General features: G+C 43.1%; 2 protein-coding genes across 2 annotated transcripts in view; one reads left to right on the plus strand and one right to left on the minus strand.

Annotated features, from left to right (window-relative positions):
* The window catches only part of LOC111973502 (piezo-type mechanosensitive ion channel component 2-like), a 221509-nt gene extending 206603 nt beyond the window's left edge, over positions 1 to 14906 (plus strand). The window contains 16 exon segments of the mRNA XM_070446791.1: positions 191 to 937; positions 1358 to 1616; positions 5861 to 6043; positions 6265 to 6532; positions 6678 to 6882; positions 7525 to 7672; positions 7851 to 8065; positions 8249 to 8407; positions 9809 to 9956; positions 10228 to 10416; positions 10638 to 10730; positions 11012 to 11181; positions 11761 to 11877; positions 12630 to 12709; positions 13136 to 13346; positions 13620 to 14906. Of these exon segments, the coding sequence (XP_070302892.1) occupies positions 191 to 937; positions 1358 to 1616; positions 5861 to 6043; positions 6265 to 6532; positions 6678 to 6882; positions 7525 to 7672; positions 7851 to 8065; positions 8249 to 8407; positions 9809 to 9956; positions 10228 to 10416; positions 10638 to 10730; positions 11012 to 11181; positions 11761 to 11877; positions 12630 to 12709; positions 13136 to 13346; positions 13620 to 13875 (3448 nt within the window). The 3' untranslated portion in view covers positions 13876 to 14906.
* LOC111972777 (gamma-soluble NSF attachment protein) lies at positions 14904 to 20895 on the minus strand. Its single transcript, XM_023999848.2, has 12 exons — positions 20546 to 20895; positions 20094 to 20161; positions 18998 to 19082; positions 18724 to 18741; positions 18572 to 18602; positions 18241 to 18350; positions 18013 to 18079; positions 17702 to 17772; positions 17544 to 17622; positions 17380 to 17459; positions 16713 to 16842; positions 14904 to 15902 (listed from the first exon to the last, which is right to left on the minus strand). Exons 1-12 carry the CDS (start codon positions 20596 to 20598, stop codon positions 15768 to 15770), a joined length of 927 nt encoding a protein of 308 aa, XP_023855616.1. The 5' UTR covers positions 20599 to 20895; the 3' UTR covers positions 14904 to 15767.
* Between the last annotated feature and the right edge of the window lie 157 nt (positions 20896 to 21052).

Genomic DNA, 21052 nt, shown 5'->3' on the forward strand with positions numbered 1-21052 from the left:
CAACAAGAGAGAGATTCTGGGGGGATTGCAGCTTCTACATTTGCATAGGAAAGAGGGACTTTGCAATTCATCTGATCACTTTCATAAACATTCTGGCGTATAAATGAAAATTGCCATCATACCAAGCTGAGGCAGCAGAACTTTGTGAAAATTTATATTTGTGTCATTCTCAAAACTTTTGGCCACGACTGTACAGTAGGTACACAGTATGTGGATTATTGACTAGTAATACTGAAATGAAGAGTCGTGGAACAGATGAGTTCCAGAACATGAACACTCCTTTCTCTTGCTTCTCTCTCCCCACTAGTGAGCACACCCAGTGTACAGCCCTCTATTCCCACCAGGGGACCACCGACACCATCGAGGAGACAGGAGAGGAGCCAGACCAGGACCTCCAAGACTCCCACTCCTCCTACACTGAGACCCCATCCACCTCCACCTCCATGGGGCTGTACATGGAACATGAGGGGGTTCTTCTCTCCAGGTCCAGGGGTATGGACTGGGACAGTAGGGACAGCGTCCTGGAAGGCAAACAGACAGGGTGCGAGAGAGGACCGTGCTACGCCCACCACAGTGAGCTCCAGCTCTACCAGGCAGACCTCCCCAGTACCACCCCCACAGACACAGACATCCCCCCCTCATACAGCAGAGCTACAGGCCTTGACAGGGAGGGGGCCTCGTACACCAGGGCCACGGGCCTGGACAGTGAGGGGGCCTCGTACACCAGGGCCACGGGCCTGGTCAGGGAGGGGGACTCGTACAGCAGAGCTACAGGCTTGGTCAGGGAGGAACGGGCCTCATCCATTAGGGCCCATCATAAGAAGAGGTTGGTTGTGGTGACGCCTGACGAGAAGTCTGATTTTCTGTCGGGCGTCACGAGTGGCACGTTTCCCTCGCTCACCCACGAGCTGACGGCCAGCGATCTGCTACGCAATAGGTATTGTATTTTATCGCAGCTTGTCTTGCATTGCCAATTAAAATACTAATCTCTCAGCTATTAGAAAGCCCAACATCGAGATCCAGTCAAGGCTAAAGATTAGTTTGTTTGACAATTCTAAAGGATTTAGAATTTTTAGACCCTATCTCTCTTCCTCTCTCTCTCTCCCGGTCTCTCCCTCTCTCTTTCCCTCTCTCTCTCGTTCCCCCTCTCTCTCTTCCTCTCTCTCTCCTCTGTCTTTCTCCTCTCTTTCTCTCTCTCTCTCCCTCTCTCTCTCTCTCTCTCTCTCTCGCCCCCTCTCTCTCCCCCTCTCTCTCCTCTCTCTCTCTCTTTCTCTCTATCGCTCTCTCCCTCCCTCTCTCTCTCCTCTCAATCGGCCCCTCTCCCCCCCTCTTTCTCTCTCTCCCCTCTCTCCCTTAGGATGTTCTACGATGAGGAGTTGGAGGATTCAGAGCATTTCTACGGCGATCAGCCGGCACTGCTGCAGCTGCTCTATGCTCTGTACAACATGCTGGTGGCCCACTCAGAGATGGTGTGTTTCCTGGTCATCATTCTCAACCACATGATCTCAGCGTCTGTGGCCACGCTCGTCCTTCCCATCTTCATCTTCCTCTGGGCCATGCTGTCTGTCCCCAGGCCCAGCAAACGCTTCTGGATGACCGCTATCGTCTACACAGAGGTATTAACACACAGAAGCACATTATGAATAAATAATACTGGATAGTTACAGTTGAAGTTGGAAGTTTACATACACTTAGGTTGGAGTCATTAAAAGTCATTTTCAAACACTCCACACATTTCTTGTTAACAAACTATAGTTTTGGCAAATCTGTTAGTACATGTACTTTGTGCATGACACAAGTAACTTTTCCAACAATTGTTTACAGACAGATTATTTCACTTATAATTCACTGTATCACAATTCCAGTGGGTCAGAAGTTTACATACACTAAGTTGACTGTGCCTTTTTTCTGGACAATTCCAGAAAATTATGTCATGGCTTTAGAAGCTTCTGATAGGCTAATTGACATAATTTGAGTCAATTGGAGGTGTACCTGTGGATGTATTTCAAGGCCTACCTTTAAACTCAGTGCCTCTTTGCTTGACATCATGGGAAAATCAAAATAAATCAACCAAGACAGAAAAAATTGTAGACCTCCACAAGTCTGGTTCATCCTTGGGAGCAATTTCTAAACGCCTAAAGGTACCACATTCGTCTGTACAAACAATAGTACGCAAGTATAAACACCATGGGACCGCGCAGCCGTCATACCGCTCAGGAACGAGACGCCTTCTGTCTCCTAGAGATGAACATACTTTGGTGCAAAAAGTGCAAATCAATCCCAGAACAACAGTAAAGGACCTTGTGAAGATGCTGGAGAAAACAGGTACAAAAGTTTCTATATCCACAGTAAAACGAGGACTATATCGACATAACCTGAAAGGCCATTCAGCAAGGAAGAAGCCACTGCTCTAAAACCGCCATAAAAAACCCAGACCACGGTTTGCAACTGCACATGTGAACAAAGATCATACTTTTTGGAGAAATGTTCTCTGGTCTGATGAAACAAAAATAGAACTGTTTGGCCATAATGACCACCGTTATGTTTGGAGGAAAAAGGGGGAGGCTTGCAAGCCAAAGAATACCATCCCAGCCGTGACGCACGGGTTGGCAGTATCATATTGTTGGGGTGCTTTGCTGCAGGAGGGACTGATGCACTTCACAAAATAGATGGCATCATGATGGAGGGAAAATTATGTGGATATATTGAAGCAAYATCTCAAGACATCAGTCAGGAAGTTAAATGGGTCTTCCAAATGGACAATGACCCCAAGCCTACTTCCAAAGTTGTGGCAAAATGGCTTAAGGACAACAAAGTCAAGGTATTGGAGTGGCCATCACAAAGCTCTGACCTCAATCCTATAGAAAATTTGTGGGCAGAACTGAAAAAGTGTGTGCGAGCAAGGAGGCTTACAATCCTGACTCAGTTACACCAACTCTGTCAGGAGGAATGGGCCAAAATTCATCCAACGTATTGTGGGAAGCTTGTGGAAGGCTACCCGAAACGTTTGACCCAAGTTCAACAATTTAAAGGCAATACTACYAAATACTAATTGAGTGTATGTAAACTTCTGACCCACTGGGAATGTGATGAAAGAAATGAAAGCTGAAAAAAATCATTCTCTCTACTATTATTCTGACATTTGACATTCTTAAAATAAACTGGTGATCCTAACTGACCTAAGACAGGGAATTTTTACTATGATTAAATGTCACTAATTGTGAAAAACTGAGTTTAAATGTATTTGCCTAAGGTTTTATGTAAACTTCCGACTTCAACTGTATTTTATAAAGCGGTTTTTATGCAGAATATCAGTCGCTTTAAAAAAAACTAAAGATACATTCAGGAAGCGTGCAGTTCATGGGAGATGGTCTTCCATAATGCAGTTCAGTACAGGAGTAACTTGAGAGGAGGTGGCAGCGATGGTGCAGCCAGGGAGGGAGAAACATCTGTCAGACATCCTCAGACAACACCAGTTCACAGCTACTCCTCCTCTGTAGGTAGGCTGCAACTTCCACCACCGAAAGTGTAGCACCCACCTGGGTGCTATAAGCACCTGAGAGACCACCAGTCCTCGGCAGTAGTCAATAACAGCGTCCTACGAGGCGAGCCTCTGTCATCCTCTCACACCACAGTCCACATCCTTCCACAAACAGTGGCAGGTGGAATACAAAGCCGGTCCTGTGTTTATCAGGTGTTGATGCATCATTCAAATTAGATTAGCCGGGTAACTAGTTATAACTAAACAAGCCAAGTTAGACATTAGTCAGGCTCTCATCAATGTAAATCTGCCTTGACCCCTGGTCCTTTGCAGTTTTAAAAAGAGAGTTCACCCAAAATATTAAGGTGAACCATCCCTTTATGATTTCCATTTAATTGTTTTCATGAATGTATTTCAAATCAAATCACATTTTATTCGTCACATGCGCCGAATACCGAAACAACTGACCGTGAAATGTTTACTTACAAGCCCTTAACCAACAATGCAGTTCAAGAAATAGAGTTAAGAAAATATTTACTAAATAAACTAAAGTAAAAACATTTATTAAAAAAGTAACACAATAAAATAACAATACCAAGGTTATAAACAAGGGGTACCGGTACCGAGTCAATGTTCCGGGGTACAGGTTAGTCGAGGTAATTTGTACAAGTAGGTAGGGGCAAAGTGACTATGCATAATAATAAACAGCGAGTAGCAGCAGTGTACCAAACAAGGGGGGGGGGGCAATGTAAATTGTCTAGGTGGCCATTTGATTATTTGTTCAGCAGTCTTATGGCTTGGGGATAGAAGCTGTTAAGGGGCATTTTGGACCTAGACTTGGCGCTCTGGTAACCCTTGCCGTGCGGTAGCAGAGAGAACAGTCTATGACTTGGATGACTGGAGTCTTTGACAATTTTTTGGGCCTTCCTCTGACACCGCCTAATAAATAGGTCCTGGATGGCAGGAAGCTTGGCCCCAGTGATGTACCATACGTACTACCCTCTGTAGCGCCTTACAGTCAGAGCAGTTGCCATACCAGGCGGTGATGCAACCGGTCAGGATGCTCTTGATGGTGCAGCTGTAGAACTTTTTGAGGATCTGGGGACCCATGACAAATCTTTTCAGTCTCCTGAGGGGGAAAAGGTGTTGACATGCCCTCTTCACATCTGTCTTGATGTGTTTGGACCATGATAGTTTGTTGGTGATGTGGACACAAGGAACTTGAAAATCTCCACCCGCTCCACTTCAGTACCGTCGATGTGACGGCCGAACACGCCCCATGCGTGTTCGGCCCTCCTTTTCCTATAGTCCACAATCATCTCTTTTGTCTTGCTCACGTTGAGGGAGAGGTTGTTGTCCTGGCACCACACTGCCAGGTCTCTGACCTCCTCCCTATAGGCTGTCTCATCGTTGTCGGTGATCAGGCCTACCACTGTTGTGTCGTCTGCAAACTTAATGATGGTGTTGGAGTAGTGCTTGGCCACGCAGWCGTGGSTGAACAGGGAGTACAGGAGGTGACTAAGCACGCAACTCTGAGGGGCCCCAGTGTTAAGGAACAGCGTGGCAGATGTGTTGTTGCCTACCCTTACCACCTGGGGGCGACCAGTCAGGAAGTCCAGGATCCAGTTGCAGAGGGAGGTGTTTAGTCCCAGGGTCCTTAGCTTAGTGATGAGCTTTGTGGGCACTCTGGTGTTAAACACTGAGCTGTAGTCAATGAACAACATTCTCACATAGGTGTTCATTTCCAGGTGGGAAAGGGCAGTGTGGAGTGCGATTGCAATTGCGCCATCTGTGGATCTGTTGGGGCGGTATGTGAATTGGAGTGAGTCTAGGGTTTCCGGGATGATGGTGTTGATGGTATTGATGTGAGTCATGACCAGCCTTTCAAAGCACTTCATGGCTATCGATGTGAGTGCTACGGGGCGAAAGTCATTTAGGCAGGTTACCTTCGCTTTCTTGGGCACAGGGACTATGGTGGTCTGCTTGAAACATGTAGGTATTACAGACTGGGTCAGGGAGAGGTTGAAAATGTCAGTGAAGACACTTGCCAGTTGGTCCGCACATGCTCTGAGTACACGTCCTGGTAATCCGTCTGGCTCTTTTGTAGTTCGTAATAGTTTGGAAGATCTGCCACATCCGACGAACGTCAGAGCCGGTGTAGTAGGATTCAATCTTAGTCCTGTATTGACGCTTTGCCCTTTTTTCTTTGTCCAGCTATGAAAATTGAAGTTTTTGTTAAAACATGTGTGGAAATAATACTCTGTTACTGTACTCAATAATTAATTGTGTTGATAGACAACGTTGCTATTTCTTGATTTTATCACTCAGGCAGCTGCTAAATGTTTTTGAATGTTTTTCCCCTTCTCTCTGTACCACCAGGTCACCATTGTGATCAAGTACTTCTTCCAGTTTGGTTTCTTCCCCTTCAACCAGAACATTGAGCTGGACAAGTCCAAACCCTTCCATCCTCCCAACATCATCGGTGTGGAGAAGAGGGAGGGATACGTGCACTATGATCTGGTTCAGCTGCTAGCTCTGTTCTTCCACCGATCTATTCTCAAGGTGCCCACTAAGTCTTACTAGGTGTGATGCCTATTAGCTACAGTACATGGTTATTCCTTTAAAGGGATAGTTAACTTTTTTCAAAAAATAAGGTTTAAAAAAAAAAGTGGACTACACCTTTARCTATGTTGTTAATTCTGACTTGTTACCTGTAATGATACACAGTTATATTTAGCACACTGAATGGCTTAACCATCCTATTCCTTGGTCTTGACCTCCAGTGTCACGGGCTGTGGGATGAGGACAACCCCAGGSGAGGAGGGGGGGAAACCCCCAAGCAGCATCACCATGAGAGGGAGAAGAGGACCAGCTCCAGGCCAGTGGAGAAGCAGGCCGCGGAGGGCAGCAGCACCCTGCTGGAGTCGGTCCGCACCCGCATCCCCCGACAATTCCACTCCATGTCCACCTCCACCCCGCTGCGCCGCAAGAGCTCCAGCGCCGCCTCCCACCTTTCCCAGCACACCGTGCACTCCGCCTACTCCAAAGGAGGTGAGGTCACAAGTCTGTAGAGTAACTCCCTTATTGGGCTTAGATATGTTTGGGAGAAATATCTAGGCTTTTCATTATGAACCAACACAATATCATCTGTGAGCCCTATGTCTTCCAAACCTCCTCAAACCTGGTGACTCCACAGACAGTGTGAGCTCACGGCCCGGCCTGCGGAGAGGGCACAGTCTGCGGAGAGGGGACAGCCTGCGGAGAGGGCACAGTCTGCGGAGAGGGGACAGCCTGCGGAGAGGGGACAGTGTGCTGAGTGTCCAACAGAGGAGCAAGAAGGAGATGATCCTGGAGAAACTCAGAGAGCAGCTCATCAAAGCCAAGAGCTTCACTGTCAAAAAGTAGGTGTACTGACTTGAGGTGCCTTATTACTGTTATTAGGCTACTATTCAGTCACTTTCCAGGATAATAAATTGTTTAATGGTGGCTACAATGTAAATCTCTAAGCCTGATCTGATTTTGATGCATACACATTACAAGGTTCATAAAAACGACATTAACCGTTCATAAAGGTATCTAATTTATTTTGTTTACCTTGTTTACTGTAACAGATTCAACTCTCTAGAGACCGCAGGAGCGGTAGAGATACTCTTAATGATCGGCTATGAAAAGCCAACTGACATTTACTCCTGAGGTGCTGACTTGCTGCACCCTCGACAGCTACTGTGATTATTATTATTTGACCATGCTAGTCATTTATGAACATTTGAACATCTTGGCCATGTTCTGTTATAATCTCCACCCGGCACAGCCAGAAGAGGACTGGCCACCCCTCATAGCCTGGTTCCTCTCTAGGTTTCTTCCTAGGATTTGGCCTTTCTAGGGAGTTTTTCCTAGCCACCGTGCTTCTACACCTGCATTGCTTGCTGTTTGGGGTTTTAGGCTGGGTTTCTGTACAACACTTTGAGATATCAGCTGATGTACGAAGGGCTATAGAAATAAATTTGATTTGATTTGATCATTGTTTCTTTGCCTCTCTGTAGAACTCTGGAGATGTACATCCCCATCCGTCAGTTCTTCTACAACCTGATCCACCCAGAGTACAGTGCAGTGACAGACGTCTATGTGCTCATGTTCCTGGCCGACACTGTGGACTTTATCATCATTGTCTTCGGCTTCTGGGCATTTGGGGTAAGTTTGATATATGATATGTTAGTGCTAAAATTCTGGTATAAACTGTCATTGTCTTTGTGATTGAAACCCAGTGTAATGAATTTCAATTGTCCCTGAATGGACAAGAATACTTTTGAACTTCCAAATGAATACCATAACATTTACTAACATAACAGTACTTCCTGTACCCCAAAAGAAACACTCTGCGGCGGCTGACATCACTTCCTCCCTGTCGGAGGACCAGGTTCCCGAAGCCTTCCTGGTGATGGTGCTGATCCAGTTTGGCACCATGATCATCGACCGAGCCCTCTACCTTCGCAAGACTGTCATGGGAAAAGTCATCTTCCAAGTCATCCTGGTGTTCGGCATCCACTTCTGGATGTTCTTCATCCTGCCTGGAGTCACAGAGAGGTATGAATGTGGAGAAATAACATGTATTTATTGAGTCATTGTAATAATCTAGTCACAACCAGCTCCTTCTTTCTTTTAAATACATATTTTAAATACTTACGAAATAGTTGCGTCATTAGTAAGTAACGCATAATGTTTTACTTTGAAAATACACGCTAACATTATTTCCATATCAATCACTAGACGGTTCAGTCAAAACACAGTGGCCCAGCTGTGGTACTTCGTCAAGTGCATCTACTTTGGCCTGTCGGCCTATCAGATCCGCTGTGGCTACCCCACCCGCGTCCTGGGCAACTTCCTCACCAAGAGTTACAACTACCTCAATCTTTTCCTCTTCCAAGGGTGAGTGCTATTCAGGCCACTTGTGACCACAATCACCAATTGAGAATACAATAATGAATGAATTTCTCCCGCATCAGCAGTGTTGGGAGTAATGCGTTACAAAAATAATGCGTTAGGTAAACGGATTGACTAATTAGTAATGGAATGCGTTACTTTTAAAAACAGGGTAATATAAATATAGTTACTTTGTCAAGTAACGCTTGTGAATCATATCTCTTTATTTTTTTTACCCCTTTTTCATGGTATCCAATTGGTAGTTACAGTCTTGTCTCATGGCTGCAACTACCGTACGGACTCGGGAGAGGCAAAGGTCAAGAGMCATGCGTCCTCCGAAACACAACCCAACCTAGCCACACTGCACATCCAACCCAGAAGCCAGCCGCACCAATGTGTCAGAGGAAACCTGGCAACCTGGTACACCTGGCAACCTGGTCAGCATGCACTGCACCCAGCCCGCCACAGGAGTCACTAGTGCGCGATGAGACAAGGATATCCCTGCCGGCCAAACCCTCCCTAACCCGGACAACGCTGAGCCAATTGTGCGTCGCCCCATGGACCTCCCGGGTTGCGGCCGGCTGTGGCAGAGCCTGGGCTCGAACCCAGAATCTCTGGTGGCACAGCTAGCACTGCGATGCAGTGCCTTAGATCACTGCGCCACCGTGTGAATCATATCTCTACTTGGCGTATGTTTCCATGATCCGATCTCGACTTGTTTCCTCATTTTGTTCTCGAGTTAGCGGATATTTGTCCATAGAAATGTCCATAGAAATGTAAAGAAGGTCCACATCTTTGCCATTGATCGCTTCTATAATAGCAAAGCCCATAGAGGGCTTCAACATCTAGTGGCAAGTGTGCCCTCTATACATCTCTGGCTCTGCGACATGTGGTCTAACCAGAACTGGTGGCTCGAGAGGTATAGATGTTTAGCTTACAGTATATATGACTAATTAASCAGCCCATGTGATAGTGTAGCACTTGTAGACTAGTACAGGAAAGCATCGCCACAGATGAAAGGAGAAACTAGTGATCAAACCTGAGATAGTAGGTAGCCTGTCTATGGTAGAGCCCGTTCAGCTTGCCTTGCTCCCTCCGACAGTCCAACGGTGAGATTTAGAGATTCTTTTCATGAAAGTAATGCAAAGTAATGTAACGAGTGATATAACGTGTTACTTTCTATGCAAAGTAATATTTCTAAAGTAACTTTTTGTTAAATGTAACGAGTAATAAATAATGTTTTACTTTTCCAAGTATCTAATCCCAACACTGCTCATCAGTGACGGCACATGCAACCAATGGCTGCCTGGTTGCCTGGCTGCCTGGTTCATTACTATTGCCATAACGTTGCCCTATTGTTGCCCTAACGTTGCCCTAACATTGCTCTAACGTTGTCCTGGTTCCCAGGTTCCGCCTGGTCCCGTTCCTGACGGAGCTGCGAGCGGTGATGGACTGGGTGTGGACGGACACCACCCTCAGCCTGTCCAGCTGGATCTGTGTAGAGGACATCTACGCCCATATCTTTGTCCTCAAGTGCTGGAGGATGTCAGAGAAGGTGAGGGACCATGGGCCTGCTGTGTTAGTTCTCCTCTAGGACCTCCCTATCAATATCTGAATGATGCTTAGAGTGGAAGAAGATAGTATGTTGTCAAAGAGGCTGTGTCGAAATGAGATACAGCAGATTTATGCAGGACAATCCTCACACGGGGCACCAATTACGTAGGTTCGCACAAAAGTTTTAAAACATTTATAGAAACTGTAACGAAAGTCGATTGTTTATTTCCCCAAAATATTTTTTATATTCCTTTATGTGTGTTGTTTGCCAGAGGTATCCCCAGCCTCGCGGGCAGAAGAAGAAGAAGGTGGTGAAGTATGGGATGGGAGGTTTGATCGTCATGCTTCTTATCTGCATTGTTTGGTTCCCGCTGCTCTTCATGTCACTGGTCAAGTCAGTGGCCGGGGTGGTCAACAAACCTCTGGACGTGTCGGTCACCATCACCCTGGGAGGCTTTCAGGTAGCGCTACTCATGTAAACCGCAGTCATATATAGAGAGACAGTTCGGCAGCCATTTTTCACACTGGGCGCAATGTTAGCATATGTTGGTAGAAACATCAGTCCAAACGCTATCTATAGCTCTGGGATTGAAGGTGTGTAGATGTTTTTCTTTTTTTTACTGACTTTTGTCAGACATTTATATCTATTTTAATATTATAACGTTGGTATCTCTTCCTTCAGCCCATTTTCACTATGAGTGCCCAGCAAAATCAACTGAAGGACATTAGCAAAGCAGATTTTGCAGACTTCATGAATTCATACAACTACATTCCGGTAAGAAGACCACCCATTTTACAGCTTGCTTTCTAAATCATAATTTTAGGCCATACAATACAACAAATTTTTCTGATATTTCTCAGGATTTCCAAATATCGTGTGATGATATAGGTTTGACTACTATTACATTCTGGTTTGAATATATTACTGTGTATTGAATTAATGTGTATTACTATAACAAAGACCTGTCTTGTCCCACTCACACAGGACTTTGTGCATCTAAGTGTTGTACAGTATGTTTGAGTAGTTGTAATATTTCAATACTTCTATCAATGTAGTCGGCGATGCAGTTCCTGGAGGCCTACACGTCAGCAGACGTGGCTGTGGCGGAGCTGGAGGGCAGTTCCAACTCCCTGTGGACCATAAGCCCCCCCAGCAGGAAGAACCTGATGGACGTTCTCAGCAAGGAGGAATACTTCCCTGTCACCATGTCCTGGACCATCCAGAGGTAAGAGTGACACGGCACCAGGGGAAGAAAACAGACTGAAACAGGGAAGGACAACCTGGAACTGCCCAATAAGATACGTTCATTTTCGTTTTCCGTTGCACGCTGCACTCAACCAGGACATAGAGAAACAAACCAATACTCGACTGCACACATGGAAACACACTCACTTACAATCTGAGAGAGAACCAAATCTAAACTCACAAACTCAAAAGTGTCTTGCACAACTCAACATTCAACATTTCGTACAGAGAGGGTGGGAGACAAGGATGGAGGGAGTCAATATATTTGTTTCTTGCTTCCATTTTGAATGGATAAATTAGTTCCGCTCTAGGGTGTCTGTGTCGTTAGAGATTTGTGTGAACTTGATAAAATGACATAGTTGTGTAGATACACATAGGTTACATAGTACTTTAGAGCCATAAAATATCTGTTGAGATACCTGTCCATTTGCAATGTCTGTGAGCCGGAAAAAAACATATTTACGAGTTCACAAAGTAATGTGTGTGGGAAAGAATGTGTGGTGTACCATTTGTGACCACAATGTACTGTGTGCAATTGCGATTTTTCTCTCTTCGACAGGAATCTCAGTCTTGGAGCCAAAGCTGAAGTTGCAACAGATAAACATATAACATACCTTGATATGACAACGCGACAAGAGTTAATAGATCTGCTGAATGGGACCAGAAACCAGGCTGTGTAAGTAGACTTCACTAAGGAACACAGACTACAACTTTTGAGGCTTAATTAAGCCTTCATAAACCCTTTATAAGGCCTTTATAAATGCTTCATAAATCATTAATTATTAAATGGCATGCTATATAATGTATACAACCACTTGACAGGGTGAGGTAGGTTACTTTATAAATATAATTCGTTACAGTTAGCAAATTTTTTTGGCGGTAATGTAACTTTTGTATTACCCAAACTAAGTAATGTAATCTGATTACTTTCAGTTACTTCTGGATTACTTTCCCCTTAAGATGCAATAGAAGAAGACAAAAAGGATCCAGCAAATGCATTTGGTGTGTCATCATAGTGGTCTCTGATTGGTGGTCATCATTTGGTGTGTCATCATGGTGGTCTCTGATTGGTGGTCATAATTTGGTGTGTCATCATGGTGGTCTCTGACTTATGTTCAGACTCACTTAGGTGGAACAAATTTAAACGTGCGCCTTTTTTCAATGCTAAATTTAATGTCATTGAGAAAATAAAAAGGTGTCAATGTATTTTTTCGCAAACATCCTTTCTGAACTCAAAAGTAATCCAAGATGTAATCATGTGGTTATTCAAATTTGTCTGTAATCTGATTACAATATTTTTGCTAGTAACATAACTGATTACAGGTACTTTTTTTTTGTAATCAGATTCAATGTAATTAGTTACCCCAACCATGTCAATGCACTATGGACATATTTATTTTAGGTCTCTTTCTACCCTCTCTTCCCCAGGGTGATAGAACAAGTCTTCCCATGCTTCCTCAGAGCTCCCAGTGACTCCAATGCCAAACCTATAGAACAACTCTATAAAGGTAATGCATCTATAAAGGTAATGCATCTAGAAAGGTAATGCCTCTAGAAAGGTAATTTGGGGTGGCAGGTAGCCTAGTGGTTAGAGCGTTGGGCCAGTAACCAAAAGGTTGCTAGATCGAATCCCTGAGTTGACAAGGTAAAAATCTGTTGTTCTGCTGCTGAACAAGGCAGTGTTCCTAGGCTGTCATTGTAAATAATAATTTGTTCTTAACTGACTTGCCTAGTTAAATAAAGGTTAAATAACAAAAATGGACAAATCCTTGAATAGAATTCAAATACAGTACATAGACAGTACATAGACAAATTTACATTGTATGTGAAATTAGCACTTCTACATTTCTTATTTTGACACTGTTTCGAACTGAAGCATCCCCCTTTTATTACTGACTGCTGATGTAGCATTAACGATATTATCTCCCTTTCAGACAAAAGCTACAAGAACATCCTGCTAGCCCTGGAGAGAACCCACAACAGCAGTGGAGAGATCCAGGAGTGGTGGATTGTGGACCAGCCGTCGGCAGGACAGATCCAGATGAGGGGTGCGGCGGTTGGGAAGAAGAGAGAGGCGGGCCTCCAGCTGTACGTGTTCAGTGACAAAGTCAGCCCGCCCAGTCTGGGCTTCCTGGCAGGATATGGGTGAGTGGAGGATATCTGACAGTGTGACTTGGGTTGTTTTCAGTCAGGCACACCTTAGTAAAACGTTAAGCAGCGAAACATGAAAATGAGCATTTCTTGAGGCAGTACCACCTTGTTTCAAGATCTTGTTTTGTGCCTACTGGACACAACCCTGGTCTTGCTTTCTAAAAGGGATCCTGCATTTATAGTGCTTTATTACTAGTTATAAGCACGTATGAGCCTTTATAATGTATAATTACAAGGCTTATAATGTGTTACGTCGCTCACCGACAGGATCATGGGTCTCTACGCCTCGGTGGTGCTCGTCATCGGAAAGTTTGTGCGCGAGTTCTTCAGCGGCATCTCGCACTCCATCATGTTCGAGGAGCTGCCCGTCGTGGACCGCATCTTGAAGCTGTGTACCGACATCTTCCTGGTCAGAGAGACGGGCGAGCTGGAGCTGGAGGAAGACCTATATGCCAAGCTCATCTTCTTGTACCGATCACCAGAGACGATGATCAAGTGGACCAGGGACCAGAAAACTAAGTGAGAGCCACCTAGTGGGCGACAGAGACATGAAGTCTCAGAATGAGATTTATTTTAAAAAGCACAATCCTGCAGGAAGTTCCAAGCTAGCTTGTCGCGCTCCCTGTCTTTTGGTGTGACTGTGATAAGAACCATCTCCCTATCGAGTCTACAGTGAAACAATGTGACCTACACATGAAAGGTGAYTGCAGAAGCAGTTTTTTGTTTGTACTTTTTTAGTGCATCTCTGAAGATTTGCAGCCATCAGTCAGTCAGTGTGTTAGAGATGACACAGACGACAGACAGACGTCTGGCCTTTTTCCTATTGGGAACCATGAACCATGGGTTGTGCAATATACTGTCCAGATAGCTGGCTGTAAACTTGAACAGACATGTTATCTTGAGCTACACGGAAGAGAAGGGGGCAACGACAGAGACACTAGCTACTTGTATTCTCCAAGATATTTTCCCTTACAGTAGCCTACTGGAAGTGCTTTGACTTTTCCAGCAAGACAACAGCGAGAGGTTGTGACATGGAAAACAAGTTAAGATACTTTGTTGCTGTTATGTTGAGGTTTCTACAGAGTAATCAATGGAGCTGTCGTTCTCAGGAAATGTATATCATCTCACCAGAACGGGAATACGTTTTTATTTTTTACCTGTAGGACACCTAGGAGAAACAGTGATGATGTGATGAACAATTGAGTATTTCTATCATATTATGGAGTATGTCCATGGAACCCCTATGAAGACCTGTGATTTGAGAATAGGAGGGCATCAATACAGCCATTCTTTTTTAAGCTTGTAACCTGTATTGCTTGAAAACCCCTCTCTTTTTTTTTTTTTTTACATTGTTAGTGTTAAGTTCATACGGTCAACCAAAATGTGATCAAGGCCATCAAATCCATGCAATACAAGGTGCAAGTGAATAGATTGTTTTCTTGTCATGAGAAAGAAGATGCATAATGTCTGTGCACCTCCACAGTGTAAGGAATCCAGTTTGTGGTGTTATTGTGGTTCAGCGACCTAAACATAAAGCACATGTTTGAAAGCTGACGTGCTGCCATTTTATTCCATTCTGACTTGATTCAGTAAAAACACAAGAGGGCATGCCACAAACATCTAGCCTGCATGCTCCACAATACTTGACACACATTTTAAGATTAGTTGTAAACAGGAATCATCATTTCTATCTTTCAGTTGGTTAAAAAGCATAACCATATGAAAACTAGAAAGGCATTCTGAAATCCTGACGAAACAAAAAAATAAATMACTTTATACCAAATTACCCACTATATTATTTTCTCAACATTCATTTGATTCCATATATGAGTGTAGCCTTCACACAGACAATAGCAACTGAAATAGCTGTTTTTAACACTTTATACTATAGAAATTCAGAAATGGATTTATCCACCCCTTTACACATCAATCATTGAGGCACAGCATTTTTAGATTGTCAGTTAAATGTTCAAATCAATATTTTCACACTGTGTATCTTGTTGCATACGGTTGTAGATTTAAAGATAAAAAAACACCACTGATCTATCCACTGAGGCACATACAACAAAAGCAATCTAATATTTTATATCACTTTAAATGCAGCAAAATAAACAATATTTTACAATCACAGTAAACCCAAAAAGGGACAAATAATATATATTCAAATGATTGAGTAGCATATGATTATTTTCCACACTGATGTTACCATGCTTATGTTATTGTTCTGAGCATAACTCGTTATGCATGTATGGTCCGAGTGCCTGCAGTTGTTGCTTGGATTCTGGAGATGGGAGGGTAAGTTCACAACCCCCTGACATGCTCAGAACGGGAGGACAGGCTGTGGAAGATTCAGACTCCCCTCCTAACAGGCAACAGGAAGTGTTTTGGTCCAGACATGAAGTCCAGGTTCTGTGGCTAACATAGCCCACCAGCATACTCATCCTCGTCAGCCTCTCCGGCACCTGCTCCTCCTTCCCCAGCATCGGCAGCTGGCGCCTTCTTCTTCTTACCACCCCCTGGAACCCTCAGGCTGACGGACAACTTGGCATACTGCAAGACCATTGGCACATTGTTCAGGTTAAGGCAAGTTAGTGGTCTCTACAGTATATGTTTCTCAGAAGAGTGTATTCCAAATCTCTCCTTGAGTACCCCCCCCCAGCCAGTTACATGTTTTTGCTGATTCAACTAACTAAGGAATCAGAAAACCCTTGGTTGGTTTGAATCAGGTGTGTGTGTCTCTTTCAGAAATAGATCAGGAGAGGTTTGGGAAACATATTTCTTGAATATTAGGATAATTGAAAAGATAAATCATACAAAACAACAAGGAAGCGGGGTCTAGAGGGGTGATGCAGGTAAAAAAGCAGTTGGACTGCTATTGTGTCTATTAATAAACTACTTCTCTGACTTTGTATTACTCAGCCTAGCCTGGAAATGCATCTATGGGGTGGCTAGGAGAGAGGTTTCATATGGAAAGGACAGCTCATGATCCCATACCTTTTAAAGTCCTTAAACGTAATCAAGAAAGACAGTAAAGAGGGGTGTATTCATTAATCGGATTCTGCTGCAAAACGTTTTGCAATGGAAACAGTTTAGTCCAAAGGAAAATGTTTCGCAACAAAAACAAGTGTTTCTATTCGACAAATTCAGGAAGGTCCCACTCCCTCCCTGTTTCATTGCATTTTCTTCCTAGAGTAAACAGTTTTTGTTGCAAAACATTTTGTAACAGACTAAATGTTTTTCAACAGAATCCGCCTAATAAATACACCCCTGAACACCAATTTTAAACGTAGACACTCAAACGTGATGACATGCTTTGAAATAAACGTTGGTTACATAGTAGGCTCTAGGCACCACACTCACATCATTGTCCATATACTTGAATAAGGGCGAGTTACAGACACGGTGCACTTGGTCCTCATCCTGCTCGTCGTAGCCCTGCAAGAGTTGCTCCAAGGCAATACAGTCCTCGCTCCCACTGAAGCCTGGCAGACTAGGAGTAATGGTTAGAATGATTAGTCAAACATAACAGTCATAACAATTACTTTCCTATTTGTCTTTAATTATAAACTGGGTGGTTCGAGCCCTGAATGCTAATTGGCTGACAGCCATGGTATATCAGACCGTATAACATGGCTATGACAAAACATGTATTTTTACTGCTCTAATTACATTGATAACCAGTTTATAATAGCAATAAGACACCTCAGGGGTTTGTGGTATATGACCAATATACCACGGCTAAGAGCTGTATCCTGGCACTCCACCTTTCATCATTCCACCTTTCGTCATATATTGGCCTTATTGCTTAATTAGAAAGTATAGCTCCCGAGTGCCACAGTGGTCTCAGTGCAAGAGGCGTCACTATAGTCCCTGGTTCGAATCCAGGCTGTATCACATCCGGCGCACAATTGGCCTAGCATCGTCCGGGGTAGGCCGTCATTGTAAATAAGAATTTGTTCTTAACTGACTTGCCTAGTTAAATAAAAGGTAAAAAAAAAAAAAAAGGAAAAAAAAGTGAGGTCAGTACCTGTAACTCTCTCGGACACATTTATCTGCTGCTACGAAGTCATTTCTGTGAAGGTGGACTAGCACTTGGGCACTGGTTTTCTGGAGATAAGCAAATACACAGGCAACAATTTGGTTTCAACACACAGTCAATTTTCTTTATCAGGTTAATTAAGTTAAACGCACCTTAAAACACGTTGGGTAATTCTCTATTTCTTTATACATGTTCTTCTCCTTCTGAATCGACACTGCTGCTTCATCAAGCCTGACGGACAAAAACACAGTTAGCGGGTAGGGAATGACTAGGACAGGTAGAAAAATCTGTAAAGCAAGTGAGAATTTACTTGTGTTGCCTGACGAGCAGTCTTGATGATTTCCCCAGCATCTCTACAGCTTGACGTAGACGGTCCTCGTTCTGCAGAAATATGCATTCACCATATATCAATACTCCCTCAATTGATTTGATCACATTACCGTTACAACATTATAATGTATTCGATATAAAATAGGACTGTGTTAATATAGCCATGTAATAAGTGCCATGCAATAAGTGAGATCCCTACAAATGTGGCCCTGAACCGAGGTAGCGGCATGKAAGCAACACAATGATTTCTGGTCTTCCGTAGTATCAAATATTGAACTCATATAGCTGTACCTCAAACACTGATGCAGCTTTCTGGTACAGGTCCACTGCTTTTGCTAGATCCTGTGATTCGATTAGCCTACACAAAAAGAAAGGTACGCATTTAACAAAACAAAAAAAAGCATCATAACAAGGAATAAAAACAAGTATCAGCATCATCAATACGTTTAGTGACATGCCAATGATGACAGGGAATTAATTTCTAGAGCCCATCTATGATGATCAATATTGGCTACGTACTTTCCAGCTCTGTCGAGGGCCAAGGCTGCAGTGTCCGGTGTGCCGTTCTCTACATACATCATGCTTGCTCTCTCAATGTACTGGATAGCCTCTGGTATCCTCTGCATGTCCTGGAGAGAAACACATGTCTGTCAATGATTAGCTTCAGTAAGTAGTTAATAGTAAAACTAAAACAGTAGTCATGTGTCAAATGTCTGACTAACAACAATGGCATTAATCCTGAAGTGGGCAACAAAGAGTTAAAACTATGGAATAAAAATAACAGCAAATTTGATCCGATGCCTGATAACAATGTATGAGTATAGATACTGTTTATCACATTAACACTAACCTTAAGCATCATACCAGCTGCTTCAAGTGCTCTGCAACAGAAATGTCTCCTTAGCAACATCCAATACAGACAAAAGTAGACCAACCAGTGTCTATTGTACATCATCTGGATTCTATGAATAGCATTACATGAGACAGATCTTTCATACTCACTTGGCAGCATGGAATAGTCTGAAGATTTAGTTAAGTTAAAGAAAACATTGATGTTTATATGAGATTTGTAGTCAATATTGTTCAAATGTAGCATATAAAATCCCTACATTAACTGTCAAAACTGTGAAAGTAGTCTCCCTAGGCAGACGGGTTGCCACCCACATTAACAATGCCCTAGGTCTGCGATTTACAAGACTACTGCGAAAGCATTCATGGTCGTTAAAATTGTGTGATAAGCCTAGCCCGCTATAGGAAGTGAGCATTGAAAGGATACGTTTTGTTGTTGGTATGGGCTTCTGCCTCTTGCAGGTATGCCTCCTTCGCTTCTTCAAGCATCTTGGCATTTTTAAAGGCAACAGCTGGAAGATGGAGGAGGGAATGCTTCATTATGCATTTATAATTAAGAAATAAGGCCCGAGGGGGTGTGGAATATGGCCAATATACCACGACTAAGGGCTGTTCTTATGTTCGACACAACGTAGAGAGCATGGACACAGCCCGTAGCCGTAGTATATTAGCCAGGGGCGCAACTTTCTCTGGGGACATGTCCCCCACACATTCTGAAATTGCATTTTTGTCCCCCCCAGTTTTATCACTGGAATGTGATACAAAACGAGGCAACGGTGTGCTTTAGGACCATGTGGACGCCTCCGAGTGGTCAGGTAGGCTGTTTGAAATGTTTATCCGACTGGATAAAAATGTTTTATAATAATAAGAATTATGTCCCCCCCACTTCTAAAACCAAAGTTGCACCCCTAATATTAGCAATGTATCACAAACCCCTGAGGTGCCTTATTGCTATTATAAACTGGTTGCCAACTTAATTAGAGCTGTAAAAATAAATGTTTAGTCATACCTGTGGTATACCTCATATACCATGGCTGTCAGCCAATCAGCATTCAGTGCACAAACCACCCAGTTTATAATAAATAGCTATGTCATTGGACAACTTGAGCAACATTAAGTGCAATCTAGCATCATAATACTGACAGTGTGTTATTGCCCAACTAGCCAAGTAAAACTAAACTCCACGATGTACATCACATCAACAGAGTTGAGCAGAACATAAAATAAAGGTTTTGTTCAAAAAAAACTTCAGCACCCAAAACAAACTACCCACAATTGCACAGCACATTGTCACTGTAATTGCGGGCGATTTTTTGGGTGATGAAATCTATAGTTTTTACAAAAACTTTATTTTATGTGATGTCGGAGCTCCAGTCAGCCCACACTAGTCACCGCTCAACTCTGTTGATGTGAAGTACATCGTGGAGTTTAGTTTTACTTGGCTAGTGCTCACCAGTCGTTGTAGTAGGGAACATGTTTTCAGGTGTATTGAATAATGTAATAAATAGCCTTTAATACAATACCTGCTTTTGAGTACTCTGATGCAGCACTGTCATAGTCAGGCTTCCATTTCATGAAACTAGTCCTTAAACTTTGGGGGAAAAGGCATTATATTCAGTGAAAACATAACACCAGTGTTGTCTCATATGGATTTACCATAGGGTTTAATACAGGTGTGGACGCCCTATTATTTATGCAGTGATACTGTCAGGAATAACTGCAACGCAGGAAGACACTAACGTTAGCCAGCCAGCTCAACTGGCTTCCAATCCTGTATAGAGTGGCTAGCTAGCTAGCTAAATAGCATATGTTTAACTAGAAATACAATTTCCTTCCTACTTGTGTTGTAAATGGGTCTATTCACAATATAGACTAGCTAATACTATGGAACTGGCTACCCACTGAAATAAAATGCTCAAAAGCAATAAACCTAAATTGGCTAGCTAACGTCAGCTAGCTAGCAAGATTTCCTTACTATTTTTCAGCCTTGGCAATGTGGTCGTGCGCCTCGTTGATTTTCGCAGCCATCTGGTCCAAACTAGCTAACAATGTAATTCAAAGATGAGTATTAAACATACTACTGACTAAAATATAGTGAGATGTTGCTGCAGCTAGCTCTGGGTGCTAGCGTTACTGGTTTCAGGAGACTTTTTCGTCATCGGGGTTTGACTACGGAATCCCGTGAGTTGCCTATTCTTTATATAATGATACATGGCGACAAAGTGTTGCAATGTTGCAGCTACTGTGTACAAAAGGGGCAACAATGTAACAAGTAGATTATTTTCATTGAATGCCCTAAAGTAAACCAAAGTAACCTAGTCTTCGTCCATCACTATTCGCAATGCATTATGAAATATCCAGTTATTCATTCATAGTCTAGCCTACAATTTGCAATTTAATTACTCAATATTGTAAACGATGACTTTTATATAGCCTACATAATTAATAATATTATTGGTCATTACATTTATTTTATAAAACC

Source organism: Salvelinus sp. IW2-2015, linkage group LG14 (assembly GCF_002910315.2).
Source record: "Salvelinus sp. IW2-2015 linkage group LG14, ASM291031v2, whole genome shotgun sequence".
In the NCBI taxonomy this organism is placed as follows: Eukaryota; Metazoa; Chordata; class Actinopteri; order Salmoniformes; family Salmonidae; genus Salvelinus; species Salvelinus sp. IW2-2015.

Bases quoted from the DNA above. Each gene is read 5' to 3' on its own strand.
- LOC111972777 (XM_023999848.2), bottom strand. From the start codon at position 20,598: ATGGCTGCGAAAATCAACGAGGCGCACGACCACATTGCCAAGGCTGAA. The intron at 17,773-18,012 runs GTACAGCTATAT...ATATTTCTGCAG, and splicing joins AAGCTGCATCAGTGTTTGAG to AACGAGGACCGTCTACGTCA. The intron at 15,903-16,712 runs GTGAGTGTGGTG...ATGGTCTTGCAG, and splicing joins TCAAGTATATGGACAATGAT to TATGCCAAGTTGTCCGTCAG.